The sequence below is a fragment of the Dryas octopetala genome, chromosome 2 (genome assembly GCF_963921425.1).
Source record: "Dryas octopetala chromosome 2, drDryOcto1.1, whole genome shotgun sequence".
Classification (NCBI taxonomy): domain Eukaryota; kingdom Viridiplantae; phylum Streptophyta; class Magnoliopsida; order Rosales; family Rosaceae; genus Dryas; species Dryas octopetala.
In genome coordinates this window covers 18510332-18531951 of record NC_141367.1, presented here as the reverse complement: position 1 = coordinate 18531951, position 21620 = coordinate 18510332, and the positions used below count along the sequence as shown (strand labels likewise).

The 21620-nt window shown below is 37.5% G+C and overlaps 2 protein-coding genes across 2 annotated transcripts; one reads left to right on the top strand and one right to left on the bottom strand.

Moving 5' to 3' along the window:
* Positions 1 to 9451: 9451 nt before the first annotated feature.
* On the bottom strand, positions 9452 to 12850 carry LOC147293694 (NADH dehydrogenase [ubiquinone] 1 alpha subcomplex subunit 13-A). Its single transcript, XM_086232865.1, has 3 exons — positions 12483 to 12850; positions 9981 to 10052; positions 9452 to 9879 (listed from the first exon to the last, which is right to left on the bottom strand). Exons 1-3 carry the CDS (start codon positions 12695 to 12697, stop codon positions 9735 to 9737), a joined length of 432 nt encoding a protein of 143 aa, XP_086088991.1. The 5' UTR covers positions 12698 to 12850; the 3' UTR covers positions 9452 to 9734.
* A 2769-nt stretch (positions 12851 to 15619) lies between these two features.
* Positions 15620 to 21012, top strand: LOC147293693 (chaperonin CPN60-2, mitochondrial). The gene is made up of 18 exons (XM_086230693.1): positions 15620 to 15784; positions 16088 to 16112; positions 16211 to 16342; positions 17019 to 17178; positions 17372 to 17547; positions 17653 to 17748; positions 17998 to 18102; positions 18242 to 18328; positions 18405 to 18494; positions 18614 to 18694; positions 18818 to 18886; positions 19105 to 19182; positions 19373 to 19468; positions 19728 to 19827; positions 20032 to 20135; positions 20242 to 20347; positions 20462 to 20540; positions 20634 to 21012. Exons 1-18 carry the CDS (start codon positions 15747 to 15749, stop codon positions 20752 to 20754), a joined length of 1743 nt encoding a protein of 580 aa, XP_086086819.1. The 5' UTR covers positions 15620 to 15746; the 3' UTR covers positions 20755 to 21012.
* The last annotated feature ends 608 nt before the right edge of the window (positions 21013 to 21620 follow it).

Here is a 21620-nt window from a genome sequence, read left to right as displayed (position 1 = left end):
TGTTGTTCGGAAGGAACAAAAGTCAAGGTAAGAGTGCCACTCTCCACAAGATCTCGAATGAAATGATGTCTTATGTCAATATGCTTGGTTCTAGTATGTTGCACCGGGTTCTTGGAGATATCTATAGCACTCATGTTATCACAATAGATGAGAAAAGTTTTCTCATCAATTCCATAATCGGCTAACATTTGCCTCATCCAAATGAGTTGTGTACAACAACTCTCTGCTGCTATGTATTCAGCCTCAGCAGTCGACAAAGAGACAGAATTCTGTTTCTTGCTATGCCAAGACACTAAGTTATTCCCAACATAGAAAGCACCACCCGAGGTTCTCTTCAAATCATCACTACACCCAGCCCAATCGGAGTCACTAAATCCAACCAATTTAGTGTTGGTGTCATGGGTATACCACAACCCATAGTCAAGAGTCCCACTTACATATTTGATGATTCTTTTTGTTGCAAACAAATGGGATTCTTTGGGATCACTTTGGAACCTAGCACACACTCCTACCGCAAACGATATGTCCGGTCTACTAGCTGTGAGGTAGAGGAGACTTCCTATCATGCTTCTATACAAGGTTTGGTCCACTTGCTTACCACTTGGATCCCTATGAAGTTTGGAGCTTTTACTCATTGGAGTAGTAGCCACTTTGGAAGACTCAAACCCAAATTTTTTGACCAAGTTTCTAGCATACTTAGATTGGGAGATAAATATCCCACTATCTACTTGCTTGACTTGAAGCCCCAAAAAGAAATTCATTTCACCGACTAGACTCATTTCAAATTCACTAGACATTACATCAATAAATCTCTTAACATGAAAATCTGAAGTTGAACCAAAGACAATATCATCCACATAAACTTGAGCAATCAAGACATCATTTTTCAACCTTTTTACAAATAGGGTCTTGTCAACCGACCCTCTTTGATACCCATTGGACAACAAGTGATGAGAGAGTCTCTCATACCAAGCTCTTGGAGCTTGCTTCAGCCCATACAAGGCTTTCCTCAATTTATAGACACCATCTCTCATGTGAGGATCCTCAAAACCTTTTGGTTGTTCTACAAAAACTTCCTCATTCAAGTAACCATTTAAAAACGCTGTTTTGACATCCATTTGATACAATTTGAACCTAAGATGACATGCAATGGCACAAAGCAACCTAACGGACTCAAGTCTAGCAACGGGTGCAAAAGTCTCATCAAAATCAATACCCTCTAATTGAGAGTACCCTTGAGCAACAAGCCTCGCCTTGTTTCTAACTACATTCCCAAATTCATCGGATTTATTTTTGAATATCCATTTGGTTCCAATGACATTTGTGTTGGCTGGTCTCTCTACAAGAGTCCACACTTGGTTTCTCTCAAATTGGTTCAATTCCTCATGCATTGCACTCACCCATTCCTCATGATTGAGTGCTTCTTTGACATTTTTAGGTTCGACAATGGAAACATAGCACACATGAGCAAGTTCATTGGCCATTTGTTTTCTAGTCCTAACTGGCTGGTCTAAAGAACCTAGAATTACATCTTCACCATGGTTACACCTCACCCATCTTGGTTTTTCAGATCTGTCACTCAAGATTTTGTCATTTTGTTCGCTCTCTGACTTATCAAACTCAACAATTTTTGAGTCATCAGCAGGTTCATCACTACCTGATTTGGACTCTTCTTTAACCAAATTATCCTCTTTAGGATCAGATTGTGGGAACAATCCATCCTTATCTGCAGCCATTTCAATAGATGCATCATGATCATCTATTTTCACATTTATGGATTCCAACATAGAATTTGTTCGCAAATTGAAGACTCTAAAAGCTCTACTGTTGGATGAATAGCCTAAAAACAGACCCTCATCACTCTTGGAATCAAATTTCCCCAAATGTTCTCTATCCCTAAGGATGTAACATGCACTCCCAAACACTCTAAAGTGTGTAACCTTAGGTTTCCTACCCTTCCACAGTTCATAGGGAGTCTTTTTGGTTCCCGGCCTAAGGTAGACTCTATTTATGATGTAACATGCCGTGTTTACCGCCTCAGCCCAGAAATGTTTAGCAAGATTTTTGCTATTCAACATCACTCTAGCCATCTCAATCAAAACCCTATTCTTTCTCTCAACGATTCCATTTTGTTGGGGTGTTATTGGAGCTGAGAATTCATGTTTAATACCCATTTGACAACAAAACTCATCGAATTGAGAGTTTTCAAACTCAGTACCATGGTCTGATCTAATTCTGGACAGGGTTGACAGACTCATCATACCTTCACTTTTCAGCAGTTTCACAATCTTGAAAAAATGTTGAAATGTCTCCGACTTGTCCTTAAGAAATGACACCCAAGTGTACCTAGAAAAATCATCTACCATGACTAGAATGTATTTCTTTCCACCTATTGACAAGGTTTGGACCAGACCAACTAAATCCAAGTGAATTAGTTCAAGTGTCCTAGAGGTGCCTATGTCTTTGACTCTTTTGTGTGGTTCTTTGGTTTGTTTCCCCATTTGACATGGACCACAAACAAAAGTTTCGGGCTTTCCTATCTTTGGAAGACCTCTAACAACCTCATGCTTAGACAACTTGTAAAGGTCATGAACATTAATGTGACCAAGTCTTTGATGCCAAAGAGAGCTAGTGTCATCAATAGCTCTATTGCAAGTATTCTCAATTTTTCCAACATTGCCATCAAACACATAGCAATCATCCCTAGACCTAGGGGCATTCAAGATCTCCCTTCCTTGGGAGTCAACAATTCTACATCCACTCTTGGACATACACACTTCACCACCCCATTCATCACAAAGTTGGCTAATACTAAGCAAATTAGAATTTAGCCCATCAACAAATCTTACATTTTTCAATTCGGGTATACCGGGTATGTGTACAACCCCCTTTCCACTCACATAGGACTTCTCTCCTCCTCCAAAAGTCACACTACCACCATCATAAGGAGCAAGAGAGGTAAAGACCTCCTTATCTCCCGTCATATGTTTGGAACACCCACTATCTAGGTACCAAATGTTCCTCTTAGTGGCTGAAAAAGCATTCAAGGTTACTAGACATTTAGTGGAGCTCTTCACAACCCATCTTTGATGTGGACTTGGCTTATTTTTGGGAAGTGGGGTGACAAGTAAGGCAATTTTGGTTACCTCTTTGAGTAGATTGTTCACTTGCTCTTGTAGAGAAACATTTCTCTTTGGTTCACTTGATTTCTTTCCTCTAAGTTTGTTACAATTTGGTCTAATGTGACCCTTGACATGACAATGATGACAAACCGGGAGAAACTTTGTTTTTCTAAGTGAAGTAGAACAATCAATTTGTGTGACACTTGATGTAGCTTGACTTGACTTAGAATGAGATGCATTTTGACCAATGTCAATGAAACCTAGACCCTTTTTGACACTATGATCAGATTCTGACTTGACAAAAATGGTCTTTGTGTTGGATACACTAGGACTATTTTCACTAAAACCCAAACCGGTTTTGTCACCATGATGCTTTCCAATCCTAAGCATCCTATCAACCTTTTCAGCCCCAATGGTGAGCTCAACAATGCTCTCATTAGCTTCATGTACTTCTTTTTCAAGCTTCTCATTCAAAGATTTAAAGTAGATGTTGCTCTCATTGAGCACTTTGACTTGACTCTCAAAATTTTGTTTCAAGATAGCCACACTTTCTAATTCACTCTCTAATGACTCAATCTTCTCACACAATTTCAATTTAGCATTCTTTAGTTTCTGATTTTCTTCCTTTATGCTAAGAGTTTCGGTGAAAAGTAAGTCATACTTATCACAAAGTGCAGTGTAAGACTCATCATCAGGAACAGATTCTGAGTCAGACCCACCATCTACTTGGTCAATCTCCTTGATTGATGCAACAAATGCAACTTCATCACCCTCAACATCGGAAGAAGACTCACAATCATTTGAGTCATCACTCTCACTATCACTCCAAGTGATTTTCATGGCTTTATTCTTACTTGAAGAATGATTCTTTCTATTGTTTGCACATTCAATTGCTATGTGACCTATTCCACCACAAGTGTAACATTTCACATCTCTCTTGGTTGTTCTTCCTTCTTTAAAGTTAGGCTTCCTCTCTTGTTTTCTCTCAAATGAATTCTCTCCTTGAGGTTTGAATTTGAACTCCTTAAAGTTGTTACCACTAGTTCTAGCTTCTCTCCCTTTATTTCTAAGAATTCGTCTAAATCTTTTGACAAAAAGGGCAACCTCATCATCGGACATGGATGATTTTTCACTCAAGTTTTCACTCATCTCTTTGACACTTTGCAAAGCAATATCTTTTGACTTCTTGCTATCCCTTTCATCCATTTCAAGTTCCATCTCAAAAGTTTTAAGCTTTCCTACCAATTTACCAATTTTGAGTTCATCCAAATTTTGGACTTCTTGTATTGCATGCTTCTTAGATTGAAATCTCTTAGGTAGAGATCTAAGAACCTTTTGGACAATGGTAGACTCCTCATAAGGTTTACCTAGGGACATGGCTTCATTTGTGAGGGCTTCCAACCTTTCATAGAACTCGGAAAATGACTCGGACTCTTTCATCCTAATTTCTTCAAATTTGGCATGTACCATTTGAAGCTTAAGTGACCTAACTTGTTTGTCCCCCTCATGAACAATCCTAAGTTTGTTCCAAGCTTGCCTAGCCGTGACACAATGTTGTATGTGTGCAAATTGTGAGGAAGACAGTGCAGTGACAATAGCATTTCTAGCCTTCTTGTTGGAGCTAGAGGCCGTGACTTCGGCAAAAGACCATTCGGACCTAGGCTTAGGAGTTTCAATCCCATCAACAGTTCGTGTGGGAGGAATCCACTCAACAGTGAGATACTCATATGCTAACTCGTCATAGGCATCAAGAAAAATTTCAAATTTTTCTCTCCAAGCAGCGTAGTTGCTGCCATCAAAGAATGGAGGAGAGTTGCAAGATCCTGCAACGCGATCTCTTTCCATCTAGACACACCTAGAAAACAAACAACACCCTAGGATCTCTCTATTTGCTTTTAGAGTAGCGCTCTGATACCAATTGAAAGTTTAATTTAGGTGGTCTATTCACTCAATTAACTTGATTAATTTCACTTTCAGTGATCGGACCCCAATTTTTGGTTTATGTGATCACTCACGAACTAGTCAACCAAACACAACTCAGACAGTCCAGTAACAAAAATATGAAACTCCACATTGACTTCTAAAAACCAAAAATCACTTCAGTAAACAACACAAATCAAACACACCAAGGATCAAGTGACATCCTATACACTCAGAGGATCCATCACAGTAGGCATCCCAGTGTTATCCACAACTACAGTGGTGTGTGATTGGCTAGACAATTAAATAAGGCATATATCAATTTCCAGCAAATAGCTACAGTACCGATTTGTGTTTAAATGTTGAGTGAATCAGTAATCATAACAACACAAACATGGAAGACAAATGCACACAAGATGTTCACCCAGAAAAACCACAAAGGGTAAAAACTGGGGGTCTATCCAGCTGACCAGGCAATCCAATAAATCAGAAGTTCAATACAAAAGAGGGCACTCAGCACACAAGCTCAATCACTAAATCCTAGACTAAGTGGCAGCTATCTTACCCCTTTGTGCAACTTCCATTAGCAAGGCAATCGGTCATTCATGAAGAAGGCAGCTCCACTCCAAGCTCATCAACCCATGGCACCAATTCGCACCAAGCTCAGTGGTTTCATCAATGCATGAACATGATATGCAAATGTAGGATTCACAAACAAGGATCAACCTTCTCAAGCTATCGGCATGAAAAGATCAATATTGAATCCTTCAACTTAAATCTAAAATAAATGTGTTTGAAGAATGTATGAAGACATTTAAGCACTCAAACCCATATAGAATTTTAGATTTAACAAAAACAAGTTCAGAAAATCTCTTTGTGATTTTTCAAGAATTAAAGACCATTTTCTGAAAATAATGAAGATGAGCACTTCACATGGAAAATACCCAGACGTGAAAACCCCAAGAATGCACACACCAAAATAGCTCATCAACCCACCAAAGATCTGACCAGCCAGCCCCCCCTTATGCCCGTACACACTCACGCAAGAAGCATGTTCGCCCATGCCACGTGGAAGTCAATCAATGGCTGTCTACAAGAGACGGATTAAGGGCATATTCCCTTTGTCCTAGAGGGGTATCCTAGTATTTACTAAGGATAGAAATAAGCAGCTGTCAAAAGGAATTTTGCATTTAAAAATCAGAATGAAGAAGATGATGAATAGTGTGTGTGCGTAAATGGGAAAGATGAATCAGATCTGATTTGAAAACATTGGGGGAACCAAGTCATGTGTTGTGCACATGCATGTCTAATACTAAACAGAATATGGGCTTTCAAAGAATTGGGCTTAAAAGGCAAAACCCGAAATGACCCACTGTAGCAACTGTGACTTAAGTAACAGTCACTGTACGTGAAAAACAGTGTTCATTATGATTAGTGAATGACTAGTCAAATAGACAAAAGTCTGTTAATTTCATGAAATTAATGAAGTGCAGTATACCTTGTGACTTGTTCATTCTTGACTTCTTCAAAGCAGCAGACCTTGTCCTAAATCTAGCCTAGAGCTTGTGAGTGAATAAATACAAATTAATACAATTGTTTTGACACGGAAAATAGCCAACATTAACAAATCCTAGAAACTAACAAAATGTAAATTGATACATGATGATATAAGTTCGACCATTATTCGTTTAAGAAAAAAAGCAAACCATAGATAATGAATTGCTTGAGAATTAAGCAAATGATTTCTTGAAATATATTAGTTCCACGGATAACAAATGTTATAATTGTTGTCCCATCTGCATGGGTCATTTGGTAGTATACTACAAAAACAGTTGCTACATTGAGGTTCGTCTCTCGTTTGTTTATAGATATCGAAATAGTGAGATGCACCTAACCAATCAAATCTGCAAAAGAACAGTGTATTCGGGAAAAAGAAATTAGGTTTAAAATCGAACCCAAAGTGGTCGTGGGGAGGGAGCACTTTAACACCAAGATCATCGTCCTTGGATTAGCAGTGAGCAGTAAGGGTGACACCATCGCCCAAATCGTTTGTTACACCAACATGTGTTTTTCTTCCATCTACACCAAATATGGTTATGAACAACAAAGCAGCATTAGCTGCAATGTATTTCCTCTGAACGAAGCCATGATATATTTTTGAACAAGTTTTCTCTTTTTTGTGGTTGCTAGTTAGGTTCCATATGGTCTCACATTTAATTTGGTCAAAACGCAGAGAAGAGGGAATTAATAGCAATTCGCTTAACCAACTAGAAATAAATTTGGAATACGTTTTTTCCTACTAAATGAGCCGAGTAATTACACAAATTATAATCAATTTCCTAAAATCATGGATATTAATTGATAAAAATAATTAAATTATGTAGATTTGCACAATCAACGACAAAAAACATGGAAAGGGACATTATGGGTAGAAAGAAAAGGAAAAATTACAGTTTAGTCCTTCTAACATTTTTTATTTGGAAAAAAACCTTATGCCTTTTTTTTTTCCAAATAAAGTCCTTATTTTTTCTAAATAAAGTCCTTTAACTATTGCTTTGTCAAAGAAATATATCATTATTTTTTTATTTTTTGAAGGTATAGGGTACGGGTTAACTTCATACCTTCCTAGGCTATAGAATGAAGTTTGTAGAGGCTGCATGTTAGATTTTAACTCTGAGATGCATTTTTACTTCTTCGTCAAGTCCTAGTTTGTCGGCTTCATATTACGTTTTAACTCTGAGATGCCCAAAATCTCAGAGTTATAACCTAATATAAAGCCGACAAACCAGGACTTGATGAATAAGTAAAAATGCACTGCCGAACAATAAAAAATAACCGCCGACCACTTGGCGCGTGGTATATGTGAAAATAATATACTAATATTATGTAACATGGAATGGTTATAATATTATTGGACTTTAGTTAGAATTTTAAAAGTCATAACACTTTATTCAGTATATTATAAAACTAAAGGACCTAAATAGAAGTCACCCAAAAGAAAATAACAAATGGTTGACGTGTATGATAGCCAAAACCCTTAAAACAAAATTCAAAATGTCATGATATTTATCAAAAAATAATCAGGCCCTTAAATCTAAAAACTTAATTAAAAAAAAATCGTCACTTTTTCTTTGATGCACTCTCTCACCCTTTCAATTTTTCAAGCTCTCGACAACCCAAACAATAACATTGTACTGAAAAGTTTCATGCAGAACAACAGGCCTATGGACCTCACTTGTTCCTACACATTGCCTTGGCTTTGTACAAAAAGAAAAATCTAGTCATCGCGACTGTAAAGTGGATCCTGATCCTGTTATCAGGACCTCCAAGTCTCCAACAACTATCAAGCTCAATTATCAAATTAAAGAAAAAAAAAAAAAAAAAAAAAAACAACAAAAGAACAACCAAAGTCGTATTCTTTATTCAAAATGTAAATTGATACCATGATGATATGAGTTCGATTATTTTTCATTACAGATAAAAACCAAATCAAAGATAACGAAATGGTTGAGAATCAAGCAACTGACTTTAGAAGACAGATTTGTTCCACAGAAAACAAATGCACGATGTATGCCGTCCAAGTGCATTGGAAAGGCACCGCAAGAGCCGCCAACATGGTCCCTTTGTCATCATGCACAACCACACCCACGCCTCTGATATTGCGCCCGCTAGGAACTGCAGCCGTATACTCGTGCAGATACTGATCAGCTTTGCTCCCAAGCTGCCCCGCCGTCAGGATAGGCGACTCATGCAAAGTGGAATTTATGTCATGCCACAGCAAAACCATTCAAGTTCAGACCCTACCGCCGTGTTACAGACTGCCATGAAGAGTTCAGCAAAGGAGAGAGGTCTCCAGAGGTGAGATACAGCCCCCACACCTCCCTCGCCTTACCACATTCCCACAAAGAGTGGACAGTTGTTTAAATCTTCATGAGATTGAAATCTAAAATGTCTTAAGTTTATATCTCACTTTATGTTCATCATTATCTAGGGGCCGCAAACTCTTTTTTCCTTCATCCTTGGAAGTCCTGAACTAGTAATTATCCATCTTAGTAAATATAGGCTAGTTTGGATCCTGCACATTTTTGGTCTTAGTGCTGGTGAAGGGTTTATGACTAGTTTTCGAGATCTCCAAAACTGACACTTCAATCCAGAACATTTGGCATTTCTCTAAAAATATAGCTCTGAATCAAGGTTGCTTGTAAGTAATTCGATGCCTTGCATCTCTTTAGGTCTGCTACTTTAATACTTTCTGAGCACATTATGGAACTTTATTTCTATTTTGAATCAACAGATTTTTGGCAGATTTGCTTGTGATTATGACTTCAATTTTACATGCATTTTCTTAGCTTACAATAATATCAGATTTCATAAAGAATTCCTTTTATAACACAATGAACTAAAATCAATGCTGGTAAACTTTTCTATCTGATTGATATCATCAAATAAAGTGCCACAGGCGTTTTAGGCATTTTCAAAATACACGCATGGTTAACAGTCCATCCCATAAAAAGAGAATGATATGAAGGAAATAAAATTAGTCTTACTGTTGTATTTGCAAACATATAAAGGAGGTTTCCTGGTGCATTTTTATTTCACAATAACAGGGCTATGAACCAATAAAAACATGCATTAATTAAGAGAACAAACCAACAGGAGTCAACCACAAATGTAACTGTAGTTGAAAAAGTATCACCAAACTTCCGGACGCAGCTCACCAGTTGCTGGGGGCATCCATCTCCCTGAGTTGTAGACATTCTCACCAACTTTCCAATTGGGCACGTCCTTCATAACTTCAGCCTCATATTCAAGATACTTTTTCCACTCTTTGACAAATCTAAAGAAACAGAACAGACAGACATGGAGATGTTCAGGGAGATGAATATTAGAGGCATGACACATGAATGGAAGAGGACAATCAATAATATTATCCATTACCTTTCATCTTCTTCAGCTTGAAGCACCGGGAGTATTGCTCTACGAGCAGCATACTTTTCTTCCTTGAGAGCCCTACAGAACACCAATTTTTTGAGCAAATAATACATCATATATCAAGGAAATCCCTAATGGAAACAAATAGTTGTCATCCCTTATAATACATCATATATCAAGGAAACCCCTAATGGAAACAATCAACAATAGTTGTCTCCCCATACCCAGATAATCATTCACTTTATACCATGAAAGGAAAAAAAAAGTATTAGTGCACCAACAAAACCACACACTTTACCTGAAGGTAATAAGACAAAATTGCACAAATCATGCTAATATTTCCATCTTCTACCCCAGTCCCACACCCACCCAAAAACGAAAGCCAAAGGCCTGTAAAAAATTCATGTTCAAACAAAGACAAAACAGTAACCGCTATATCGTCACAAAATAGGACCATATCGTAATCCTATCCTATTAAGAGATCAAGCATAAAAATCTCTCTCCCCTCTATTACCACGAAGTCATTGAAATTTTTCCACCAATCAATAAGAGAAGCTCATTATATCATAATCATCCCAAGGAACCATGATCATTCCTGGGCAACCATGAATACCATCTCACGGTCCCCCACAGAAATCATAAATTATAAGAGGCACATATCCTCTGCTTACTTTGTTGCATATGACTTGCCGAGAGACCTCTAGGCTTCCTTCTTCAAAATAGACTACACATACTAACTTAGAGAAGTAACCAAGCCGAAGGTTCAACTTCAAAGGAAGCTTCAATTAGCAAGACTAAATGCTGTGGAAGCTGCCTGGCAAGGAAAATGGATAAAAAAACTAACCAAGAACACATGATACTTGGCTAGTTGGCTCCAAAGCCCAAAATTGAGTCCTCAAATGAAATGGTTACATAGACCAAAAAGTAAGCAGCAAGATGTAACGACAGCACAATAATTTCCACACAGTGGATTAATAAAGGCATCGGCCACAATTTCAGGGAAATGCAAGTGATGCATCCAGTATGAAAATCGGATCGGGTTGGTTTAGTTTTGAAATATTAAAGCCAAACCATCCACATTCAGGTATGAAAAATGTGAAGCAAACCAAGACTGAACTGCATAGTATATAACACAAACCAAATGAACTAGCAAGTAATCAGTTGGGATCAGTTTGGTTTAGGCTGTTCCCATTTTGCTCGCTGCTACTACGGGAATCGCTTTTTCTTTCTCTTCCTCTGGCCACAACTCCTACTCTTGGTCTTTATTTGAACACTTGTCCCATAGACATTTTCCACAAGGTGTCCAAGTTTATTTCTTTTGGGATCATATGACACACTAGATCAATCTGTACTATGGATTCTGCACACCTGTCAGCATTGCACCAATAAGCATATATCAAGATAGTTACCAGAGGTGAGGTGGTCCTTTATGGCATCAATCTGGTGTGTGGTCGGTCAGTTGGGTAAATCCAAGTGGAATGAGATATGTGGGAGGAGGAAGGTGAGCGGTGGTCACAAAAATATCTGCAACCGAGATCAGGCAAGAGGTGACAGAGGGGGCGGAGGCTGATAATTTAATACTATCCAGTCATAAGTCAGGCCATGAGCCCTTTAGGTACAATCATGAATGTCTTCACATCTCTTGTACGTGAGTATCAACTGGTTTTACCCTAACAGTTGAGCATGGTAACCCAAACTCTCTGAGCATCCTCCTCAGTTATACCTGAATTTCCTTTGCCCCATCATTCACATTACTCTTCTCACTTAATCCTCACTTGGCTCAACCCAAATTCATAATAATTGTTTTGTCCAACATGCATATCATTAATCATGTACTCATATATTTCCAAACAATGCAGGAAGTAATAGTTTGCAACAACTACTGTACCAAATGAGATTGAATGATCAGTTGGAGTCAGTTCGGTTTTTGGGTCAATAATAAGAAAAAAGAAAAAAGGCTTCGAACTCTCCATCACCTTCTTCTCATTCTTTACTACTTAACAAGAGGAGGGAAAACATCATCTTCCCTCATTTGCCCCATCATTCACAATGCTCTTATCACTTAATCCTCACTTGGCTCAACCCAAACTCACAATAATCGTTACATTAATGATCCACTCATATTTTTTCCAAACAATGTAGAAAGTAATAGTTTGCAACAACTACCGAACCAAATTTATAATTTAAAATCCAAAAAAATGATAACAAAGACCATATAATATAACCCCATAAATTATAACAATGAATCGGAAAAACACGAATTTTGCAACAGTTCCAAAGAATTTTAATGAAATTAAAAATACCCAAAAGATCCTCCACATTTCTATAGCTCATTTCAAACAAATACCAACAGAACCCTAACAAAGACCACTACCACTACCACTCCCTCACTCACTCACTCACTCACTCACTGAACCCATCACATTTCTGACCCTCAATTCCAGAAAACAATGAAAACCCAGATAACCAAATGTCGAAATAAACACAAAAAAGATCAAAAGCTCTGACCTTCGGATCTTGTTGCCCTTTCCGACCTCGTACATGCCCCAAGAGAAGGCACCAAAGGTAGCGAGGAATATGGCCACGGCGCTCGGACCCTTGTTGGGGATCCGACGGGCGTATCGGACAGGAGGGAATCCACCCGGTGGCGGACCGTCCTGGAGAACCGGCATGTCCTTCACGCTCGCCATCCCTGGCTTGTTTCTTATTACAGCCTCTGTCATTTTGGGAGCTTCTTTCTTTGAGTTTCTCTGAATCAGAGTCTCACTCTCACCCTGATGGGTCTGGTTGGTGTTGTTTGGGGGAAGCTTTCAGAAATTAGGGGTGGAAACAGAGTGAGGCAACGAGGCTATGTGGTGGTAGGGGTAACTATGGAAGACTGGCTTTGGAGACCAATTAAGATGCGGCCACGTGGTGATTGTGTTGATTTGGGTTTGGGGTTTAGGTCACCTCTAGGTGATACAAGAGATGCCCCTCAAATCCCAAAATTAATCTTTGAATTAATTGCATCAATAGTTCACTTATTTTTCCCAAAATCCCAATGTGGTCTAAAAACTAAATTTTATTGTAATTTGGTCCTAGAAATGTCTAACATATCCCAGTTTAGTCCAAACCATCAATCCATGTTGGATGTGCTACGTGCGTGGGCTAATTTTGAGGGACAAAATTGTCCATTGACATTTGGATGACCTTCCCCAACAGCTCACATACTTTTAGGTGCAGCAATATATGGCTAACTCGTTTTGTTGCCGCTAGACCTAAATACCCACATATTTTTTGACAGCTGATTGGGAGCGTTTGACTCATCTCATCTTCATCTTCCTCATAATGACCTCTAATCATGGCGGCACAACAAGGAGAAACTTATTGGAATCATTCCCGTCAATTTTTCAATTTCGACCACATCACAGTGCGAAACCACCAAACTTTTCTTCCTCTCGCCACGTTGAATCTCCTCATTTCACTGTCTCATCATTCGACTTTTCATGTACAGTGAATCAAAGAGTAGAAGCCTCAATGTTCCTCCATCATTTTCTAGTGACTCCAACGACGTATTAAGGTGGCTTATATATTAATGTTTATCCTATATCATTAAGATTTTTATGATGGTATAATTGGTTGGGTTGGAAAATGCCTAAATCAAAAAACCTAAAGTTGTTGCCTTGTTGGTAAGAGGTTGTGAAGGTTATAGATATGTGGTTGGATAATTTTGTCCTTCAAAATTAGCTCACGTGCGCAGCATATAGCCAAAATATAAGGACATCCAACATGAGTTGACGATTTAGACCAAACTAGGACTTGTCACATATTTCATGAACCAAAATACAACAATATATAATTCATAAACCACATTGGGATTTTGGAAAAATTAAGTGGGCTATTGTTGCAATTAAACTTTAATCTTTTTTTATTAGTCTAATGACCAATAAAAAGAGATTAAGTGGAAAAAGTAAGTGAGTTAATGAAAAACTTACTTGTCATTGGAAAATGTGCCAAATGAAAACTTACTCTTCATTGGAAAAAGTAAGTGGGCTATTGGAAGGAAAAAAAAAACCTTAAATATCTTTTCATTGGCCTGATAACTAGATTAATCTACTTAGAGCATCTCTCATGGAAAATTCTCTTTAGTAAGTTTTTATTTAATATCTCAAAAATAAAGTTGGTATTCTAACAAGCACACTCCCAACTTATGATCTAATGGTATTTTTCTCAACAATGGTGAAGAAGTCTCACAAGTTCAATTTCCTCTTCCCTAAATAAATAAAGCACATTCTCATTGCTCCAAAGGTAATGTTACCAATTAGCTTAGTTTAGTGTTATTTCTCCTCTCAATGTTGGAAGAGGTTCCACCTTTAAATTTGTGCCTCCAAATAAATAAATAATAATAATAATAATAATAATAATAATAATAATGTTCTATTTTTCTTTTGACTTTTGTAGGTTTAATAATATTTTAATAGACAAAGTAGAGTTTTATATTTGGTGTCAATTCTATTTGAGATCTCAAAGTTGGTAACATTTTTTACACTACTAAATTTTGTACCCTTACTTTTGGTATACTGTAGCACATTTTAGTCACCGAAGTCTTAAATTATAGTGTAGAAACCCCTGTTTCCGCCGCATAAGGTTTGGGTTGGTGCGTCCGGGTCCATAATGATTATGGTGTAGTATGTTTCTCTTTCCAAGGGGAGGGGGAATGTGTACCTTTCGGTTTTGTTAACGTTGATGGGGCTATTGTTTTGAGTGTTGTTGTGAGGGGACTAGGAGTTATTTGAAATGAAAAAGGCGAATTCATGAATGCTTGTTCAAAGCAAGTGCATGGGTTCATGGTTCCTACCTTCTTCTTCAACATTCTCTCTTGTGCTTCTTATGTAATTTGGATTGAGTATGAGCCATTGTAAAAAAAAAACAAAACAAAACTCACAAGTAAGCTTTATAAAACTATGTCATCATATGATTTCTCTTGTTCTTATTTATGTTTAAGAAATGCTAGCTACCTTCTCATTCGATCTTTTTTCTTATTATTCTCATTCTACAGTATAATCTTATAATCATAATTGTTTATTTTTTAAATTACTATTTAAAAATTATCTATGTAAATAATCAACCAAATCAAACATCAATTGATTATGTAACTGTTATCAAATAAATACAAGGTTTTGGTAACAATTAAAGTCACTATTTATTCGATAACAACATGACTAAATAATTTTCGATTTAGTTGATTTTAAGTAATAGAAAAAATGAACACTTCCAGATAAATTTATATAAATGATCTTTAAAGAGTGATTTAAAAGAGAACTTTATGAATACGAAACAACATTGTAAAATGAGAATAATAATGAGAGAGAAGATCAAAGGAGAAAGTAGATCGGAGAATATAGCTAGCATTCATCTTTTACTTTTATGAAAATTTTCTTAAAAAAAAAAAAAAAAAAGATTAAGTGATTAACTCACCAATATAGTATGATCACGTGTTATTGGTTTTATGTGGGCAGTGGGCTTTACTTGATACATTAGTGGGCTTTCACAAGTTTCAACTCCAAACACTTGCCTTTCAAACAAAAAGTACAGTGCTGACAGTGCAACTTGTGACTTGTGACAGTGTTGGGTAAAACCCTAAAACCCTACTACACACTGGGAGCTACTGCTTCTAGACTCTTCCCCGCCCTTAATAAGCATACGCTCACTCTCCCCCCACCATCCCTCATTCCCTGAACTCCTTCTTTCTCAGTCTCTTTCTCTGTCACTCTGTCACTCTACAATATCACTATGTATCGCTTTGCTTCAAGCCTCGCTTCCAAGGCTTGGTACTTTCCACCACCTTCCTTCTGCAATCTCTTCCCTTTTATTTTATTTGGGTTTTCTTCATTTTCTCAATTCTCCCATTTGAGTTCCTCAGAGAACGTAAAAGAAACGAAAACAACTGATTTTTTCATTTTTGAATGTACACTCCCACACTTTGTGGGATCTAATAAGACAGATCAACATAAAAATACAAAAGTTCAAATTGTACACTTTGTTTTTTCTCTGTGAGAATCTTATTCTTTCTTCTCTTTGGTTTTTGCGATTGTTTTTACTAATTTAGATCAATTTTCTATTTGGGTTTGCAGGGTAGCTAGGAACAGTGCCCATCAGGTTTGTTTGGTTGCTTGTATTAAAGGGTCTATTGGTTTAAGCAATGCAAAGCTTTCTCCCCTCAAGAACTCTGTTTAATGTGGGTTTTTGTGTTTTAGATTGGTGGTAGGTTAAGTTGGAGCAGAAACTATGCAGCCAAAGACATAAAATTTGGAGTGGAGGCCCGAGCCCTCATGCTCAATGGTGTTGAAGAGCTCGCAGATGCTGTTAAAGTCACCATGGGCCCTAAGGTTCTCTACCACATCCCACTGTTACCTTTCACATTGATACTCTGCCTTTTATTCTACATCTGCTGTTTACCTCTCACATTAATGTTATCTTTTGATCTTACAAAGGATTGAGAATTAGCTCGCATTAGGTGCAATCCAATTATATATGTTTGATGTATTTGAATCAAAGTCTTTATTAAATTTGTGATTTTCTTTATCTTGACAGTACAATGTATTGGGTGACGTGTATCTGGTGGTGTTTTACTCATATTTGATCCAATGTGGTGAATTTACTGATTCCTAATATATTTTGCGTGAAAGTTGGTTTCAAACTTAATGTTATGGTCTTTCGTAGACGTGTGTAAACACTGGAATTGGAGGCTTAGAAAATGTTTATTTATTAAAGAAGCTGTTTCACAGCTCTCACAGAAGGAAGTTTAAGGGCCACATGTTTCTCTACAACTTTTCTTTGTTAATAAACTACAAAGAAACGTTGGGAAACAAGATTGTGAATCTAAAAGTTAAAATGCCTTTCAATAGTTGTCTTATCTCTGTTTTCCTAGTCAGTAGAATATGAATTTAGCTATTTGCTTCAATTTTAATTGTAACGCTATATTTCCATAGCTACAATCAATTGTAATATTGTGTTCTTGTATTTTGTTTTTTAAACTTGTATGGTCACTTTTTGTTGTTAAAGGGGCGTAATGTGGTTATTGAACAAAGCTATGGCGCACCCAAAGTGACAAAAGATGGCGTAACTGTTGCAAAAAGTATTGAGTTTAAGGATAAAATCAAGAATGTTGGTGCTAGCCTGGTGAAACAGGTTGCAAATGCCACCAATGATGTAGCCGGTGACGGTAAGTTTTATGATATAATACGGGATTTTAATCATCAGTCTATTCCAAGATTTTCTTTTCTAAGTTGATTGATTTGCATACTTGAAAGCATGGTGGAAGATATTTTTTGGAAGTGGGATTGAATCTTATGTAATTCATCTACATTGCTTAAGTCTGTCTAGCTGGGCAATTACAACTTTTCAATATTTTGCAGGTACTACTTGTGCTACGATCCTGACCAGAGCTATTTATACTGAAGGATGCAAGTCAGTTGCTGCCGGGATGAATGCAATGGACCTCCGACGTGGTATTACTATGGCAGTTGATTCTGTGGTAACTAACTTGAAGAGCAGAGCACGAATGATCAGCACCTCTGAGGAGATAGCACAGGTTTGTTTGTCATTTTCTGGTCTCTTCTGTAAAGCCTTTTTTTGTCTTCCATCTAAATTCCTTTGGCTCTGAGGAATTTAAAAACATGAATTCTGACTCTGCTAGGTCGGAACGATATCAGCAAATGGGGAGAGAGAAATTGGCGAGTTGATTGCAAAAGCCATGGAGAGGGTTGGCAAAGATGGAGTAATCACAATCTCGGTAAGTTAACTTTCACTGTCATAGTTCTCTGTTGACTGGTTTGTTATCCCAGTTGCATAGTCTAAGTCATGCTTACTGCTTGATTTATATGCAGAAGTGGGTGATGTTTGCATCTTGTATTATTTATGTTGAGATTGAGTCATAATAGTAAATTATTCGTAGAGAATTGGAAGTGTCACTACTTGAATAATTATCTTTCCAAATGATAGCCAGCACAAAAACCTTACTAATGTATGTTTATTTTTGCAGGATGGGAAAACATTGTATAACGAGTTGGAAGTTGTTGAGGGGATGAAGCTAGACAGGGGCTACATATCCCCTTATTTCATCACCAACCAGAAAAATCAGAAATGTGTAAGTTTCTGTACTCAGCTAGTACTATGTCTTGAAACTGTCAGGGGACTGATTGTTAAAGTTACCAGTATCTCAAGTCTCTTTGTTGATACTGATCAAATTCAACCTTATTTGTGTCCATGTGTGTGTGTGCTGACAGGAATTGGATGATCCTCTAATTCTGATCCATGAGAAGAAAATCTCAAGTATTAATGCTGTGGTTAAAGTGTTGGAGTTGGCTTTGAAGGTAAGCATTTATCTGGCTAAGTCTGCTAGTTTCCTTTGATATGTTATGTTGACAAGTTTTTGGTACTCTTGCTCAGAGGCAAAGGCCTTTGTTGATTGTCGCTGAAGATGTGGAAAGTGATGCATTGGCAACTCTTATTTTAAATAAGCTCCGTGCTGGAGTCAAGGTTTGCTTTTATTCCTTTCTTCCCCTCTCCTGTTTGTAGTTTGATTTGTTTTCCTGTGTAATCATTTGGTTCTTTATCTAGGGATGCCAGCATCTTATAATCTATTGTGATTGCTACAGGTCTGTGCAATCAAAGCCCCTGGTTTTGGTGAAAATAGGAGATCCAGTCTGCAGGATCTTGCCGTTCTCACAGGGGGTGAGGTAAGTCTGATTTTCTTTGTTTTTGTTTTCTTAGTTTTGTATTAGATTTCCTGACATCATCAATGGCATCTCTTTTTGTATTTTCTTGACCCATAAATGGCTTCTTGCACTCTTGTCTTTTAGCTTATTACTGAAGAGCTTGGTTTGAATCTTGACAAAGTGGACCTGGATATGCTTGGAACTTGCAAAAAGGTGAGCTTTGGTATATACTAGACGTTTGTCTGCTTTGGCAGTTTAACCATGACATGAAATTCTCTGATGAGGATAATTTTTACCTTGGGTTTAATATATCTATTGACATGCAAGTCTCTTATGAGGAGATTTGTGTTAATGGAATTTTTTCAATTATAATATTTTTCCATATTTCCAGCTTTTTATCTTTTCTCTTAACTATTGGGTTAATGTTTCAGGTCACAATTTCAAAAGACGACACTGTAATTCTTGATGGTGCTGGTGACAAGAAGGCTATTGATGAAAGAAGTGAACAGGTCTGTGTTGCACCCTTGTGAGTAGTGTCGGTCCTTTAAATTTTAAACTGTTGACATAAATGGTTCGCCTTTTTGTTGTATATCAAAAGTTTAAAAGAAAAATGGTTTTCCACTTTGTTAATTGAGAATTGTCTCTAGCTATAATTTTGGATCTGTACTTGGCCTTTATTCCCTTCTATTTTGGTAACAGATTAGGTCAGCAATTGAACTAAGCACATCTGATTATGACAAGGAAAAGTTACAGGAGAGACTGGCCAAGCTTTCTGGTGGTGTTGCTGTGTTGAAGGTCTGCTCACTGTCTTATCTTATTAATGTCTAGTAAACTAGTAAAGGCTTCTGTATTTTTTTCATCACCTCTATATTCAGTCAATTTTGATGAGTGTTCTTATGATTTCCTCCTCATTCTACCCTAGGAAAAAAGTCAATAAATAATAAAAGTAATTCACAAATGTTGGTGGTTGAGTTTCTTTATCTTGTATTTATTGCACCTTCTTGGGAAGTGGTATCGTGGATAAAACAGTCGGGGAGATTTGCCTCTGTTTCAGATTGGAGGAGCTAGTGAAGCTGAAGTTGGTGAGAAGAAGGATAGAGTTACCGATGCCTTAAATGCTACCAAGGCAGCCGTTGAAGAGGGTATAGTACCAGGTAATTTATTTTGTTGTTTTACCCTTATCAACTTGATTTAAACACCAAATGAGACTTGAAGATGCAATTTCACCTTCAAATCCAGAGTGATCAAGTTATGCCACTAGGCGTAAAGGTTGCCACCTATGTGTCTATTCATTTTTCCTGATTTATCTGTTTGGATCAAAATTGATGGAGAATCTTACAACTGCCTTCCATATACAGGTGGTGGTGTTGCACTTCTTTATGCATCTAAAGAGTTGGAAAAGCTCCCAACTGCCAATTTTGATCAGAAGATTGGAGTTCAGATTATTCAGAATGCTCTGAAGGTCTGTATCTTCTGTTGGTGTCTTATGATTAACTTCATTTGAAGTAATGATATTTTAGTTGAGTTGTTCTTAAATCCCTGTTTTTTGTTGTGTATTAACCATGCAGGCACCTGTCCATACAATTGCTTCTAATGCGGGAGTTGAGGGAGCTGTTGTTGTTGGCAAGCTATTGGAGCAAGATAACCCTGATCTTGGCTATGATGCAGCCAAAGGTAGATTAGATACTTCCACATTGCTCTTCGTATTTTGCCCTCAAACAGTTGCCGAGACTATATCTCCACTCTTACTGATTTTGGCTGATTTTGCTTTTCCTATTGCTAAACCAGGTGAATATGTTGATATGGTTAAAGCTGGAATAATAGACCCATTGAAAGTAATTAGGACTGCTTTAGTGGACGCTGCAAGGTAAGCTGGAGAGCTTCTCTCTGTTTGCTAGTGATGTATTAGCTTCAGCTCTGATTCCACATCCATTGATTTTTTGTGGCCTTTTGTTTGCAGTGTGTCGTCTCTGCTGACAACCACTGAAGCTGTTGTAGTTGAACTTCCCAGCGATAAGGAGGCCCCGGCGATGGGTGGCGGCATGGGTGGCATGGGTGGCATGGGTGGCATGGATTATTGAGGGTCCTTCCATCCTACACTCAATTCAACAACCCTTTGACTCCTACCAAATCCTCATGTAAAACAAACATCGGGGTGTGTACCCTATTATCTTGATTAGTTTTGGTCGCAAGGCAACATGTGTAGTCATAGTGAGAGATCAGCATTTAGGTAGCTCCTATAATTCAGGATGATTGTTGTTGCGGGGAAGAATTCGAATGTACTCAACCATTCTTTTCAAATAAAAACTTTTCCCTTCCCGGAGTAATTTGGGTATTGAAGGTTGGCAAGTTTGATGTTACATTTTTGGCCATATTTCATCTTGTTCTTACTTCAAACATCTATGTAAGGTCAGTGTCAGATGTGCATGCATACGAAGTTACGAAAAGGGAAGCTTCTATGATAAGATCCTGCATTGTGGTATCCCATTTGAGAGCTTTAGAAAAATTGTCACTTTTCTGAAGTGAATCGAACGGATTCTCAACCCGTTCAGATTTTATGATGTAAAATCGATGTTTAAAACTTGATGTTTAAGTTTTGCGAGTTAAAGCAAAACATAAGTCTTGAAGGGGTAGATAGGCAAAAAACTATTAAGGGCTGATCAAAGCAGAATGGAATCTCATTAAAGAAGTGGATTCAGTTTATAACAATGGCAAATGCACTGAGAAAACCTTGGAAGTTCCTGCATCCAACACAGCCAAATTACATGCAGAAGTGAAAATGAAAAACAAGAGATTCATTGATTCATTTAACTCTTGAAAATACAATACAAATCCAAGTAGTTGGACTACAATAGCACATTCTTCAGGAATCACCTGTGACTTTAACATAATATAAAAAGGTACACAAAACTAAAAATTTCTGAAAAGCAATGAAAAATTTATAGGT

Coding starts and splice junctions, on each gene's coding strand:
- LOC147293693 (XM_086230693.1), top strand. CDS start 15,747: ATGTATCGCTTTGCTTCAAGCCTCGCTTCCAAGGCTTG. Junction 17,548..17,652: donor CCTCTGAGGAGATAGCACAG/GTTTGTTTGTCA, acceptor TGACTCTGCTAG/GTCGGAACGATATCAGCAAA. Junction 18,887..19,104: donor TGCTTGGAACTTGCAAAAAG/GTGAGCTTTGGT, acceptor TTAATGTTTCAG/GTCACAATTTCAAAAGACGA.
- LOC147293694 (XM_086232865.1), bottom strand. CDS start 12,697: ATGACAGAGGCTGTAATAAGAAACAAGCCAGGGATGGCGAGCGTGAAG. Junction 10,053..12,482: donor AAGGGCAACAAGATCCGAAG/GTCAGAGCTTTT, acceptor GGTGTTCTGTAG/GGCTCTCAAGGAAGAAAAGT. Junction 9,880..9,980: donor CAAGCTGAAGAAGATGAAAG/GTAATGGATAAT, acceptor CTGTTTCTTTAG/ATTTGTCAAAGAGTGGAAAA.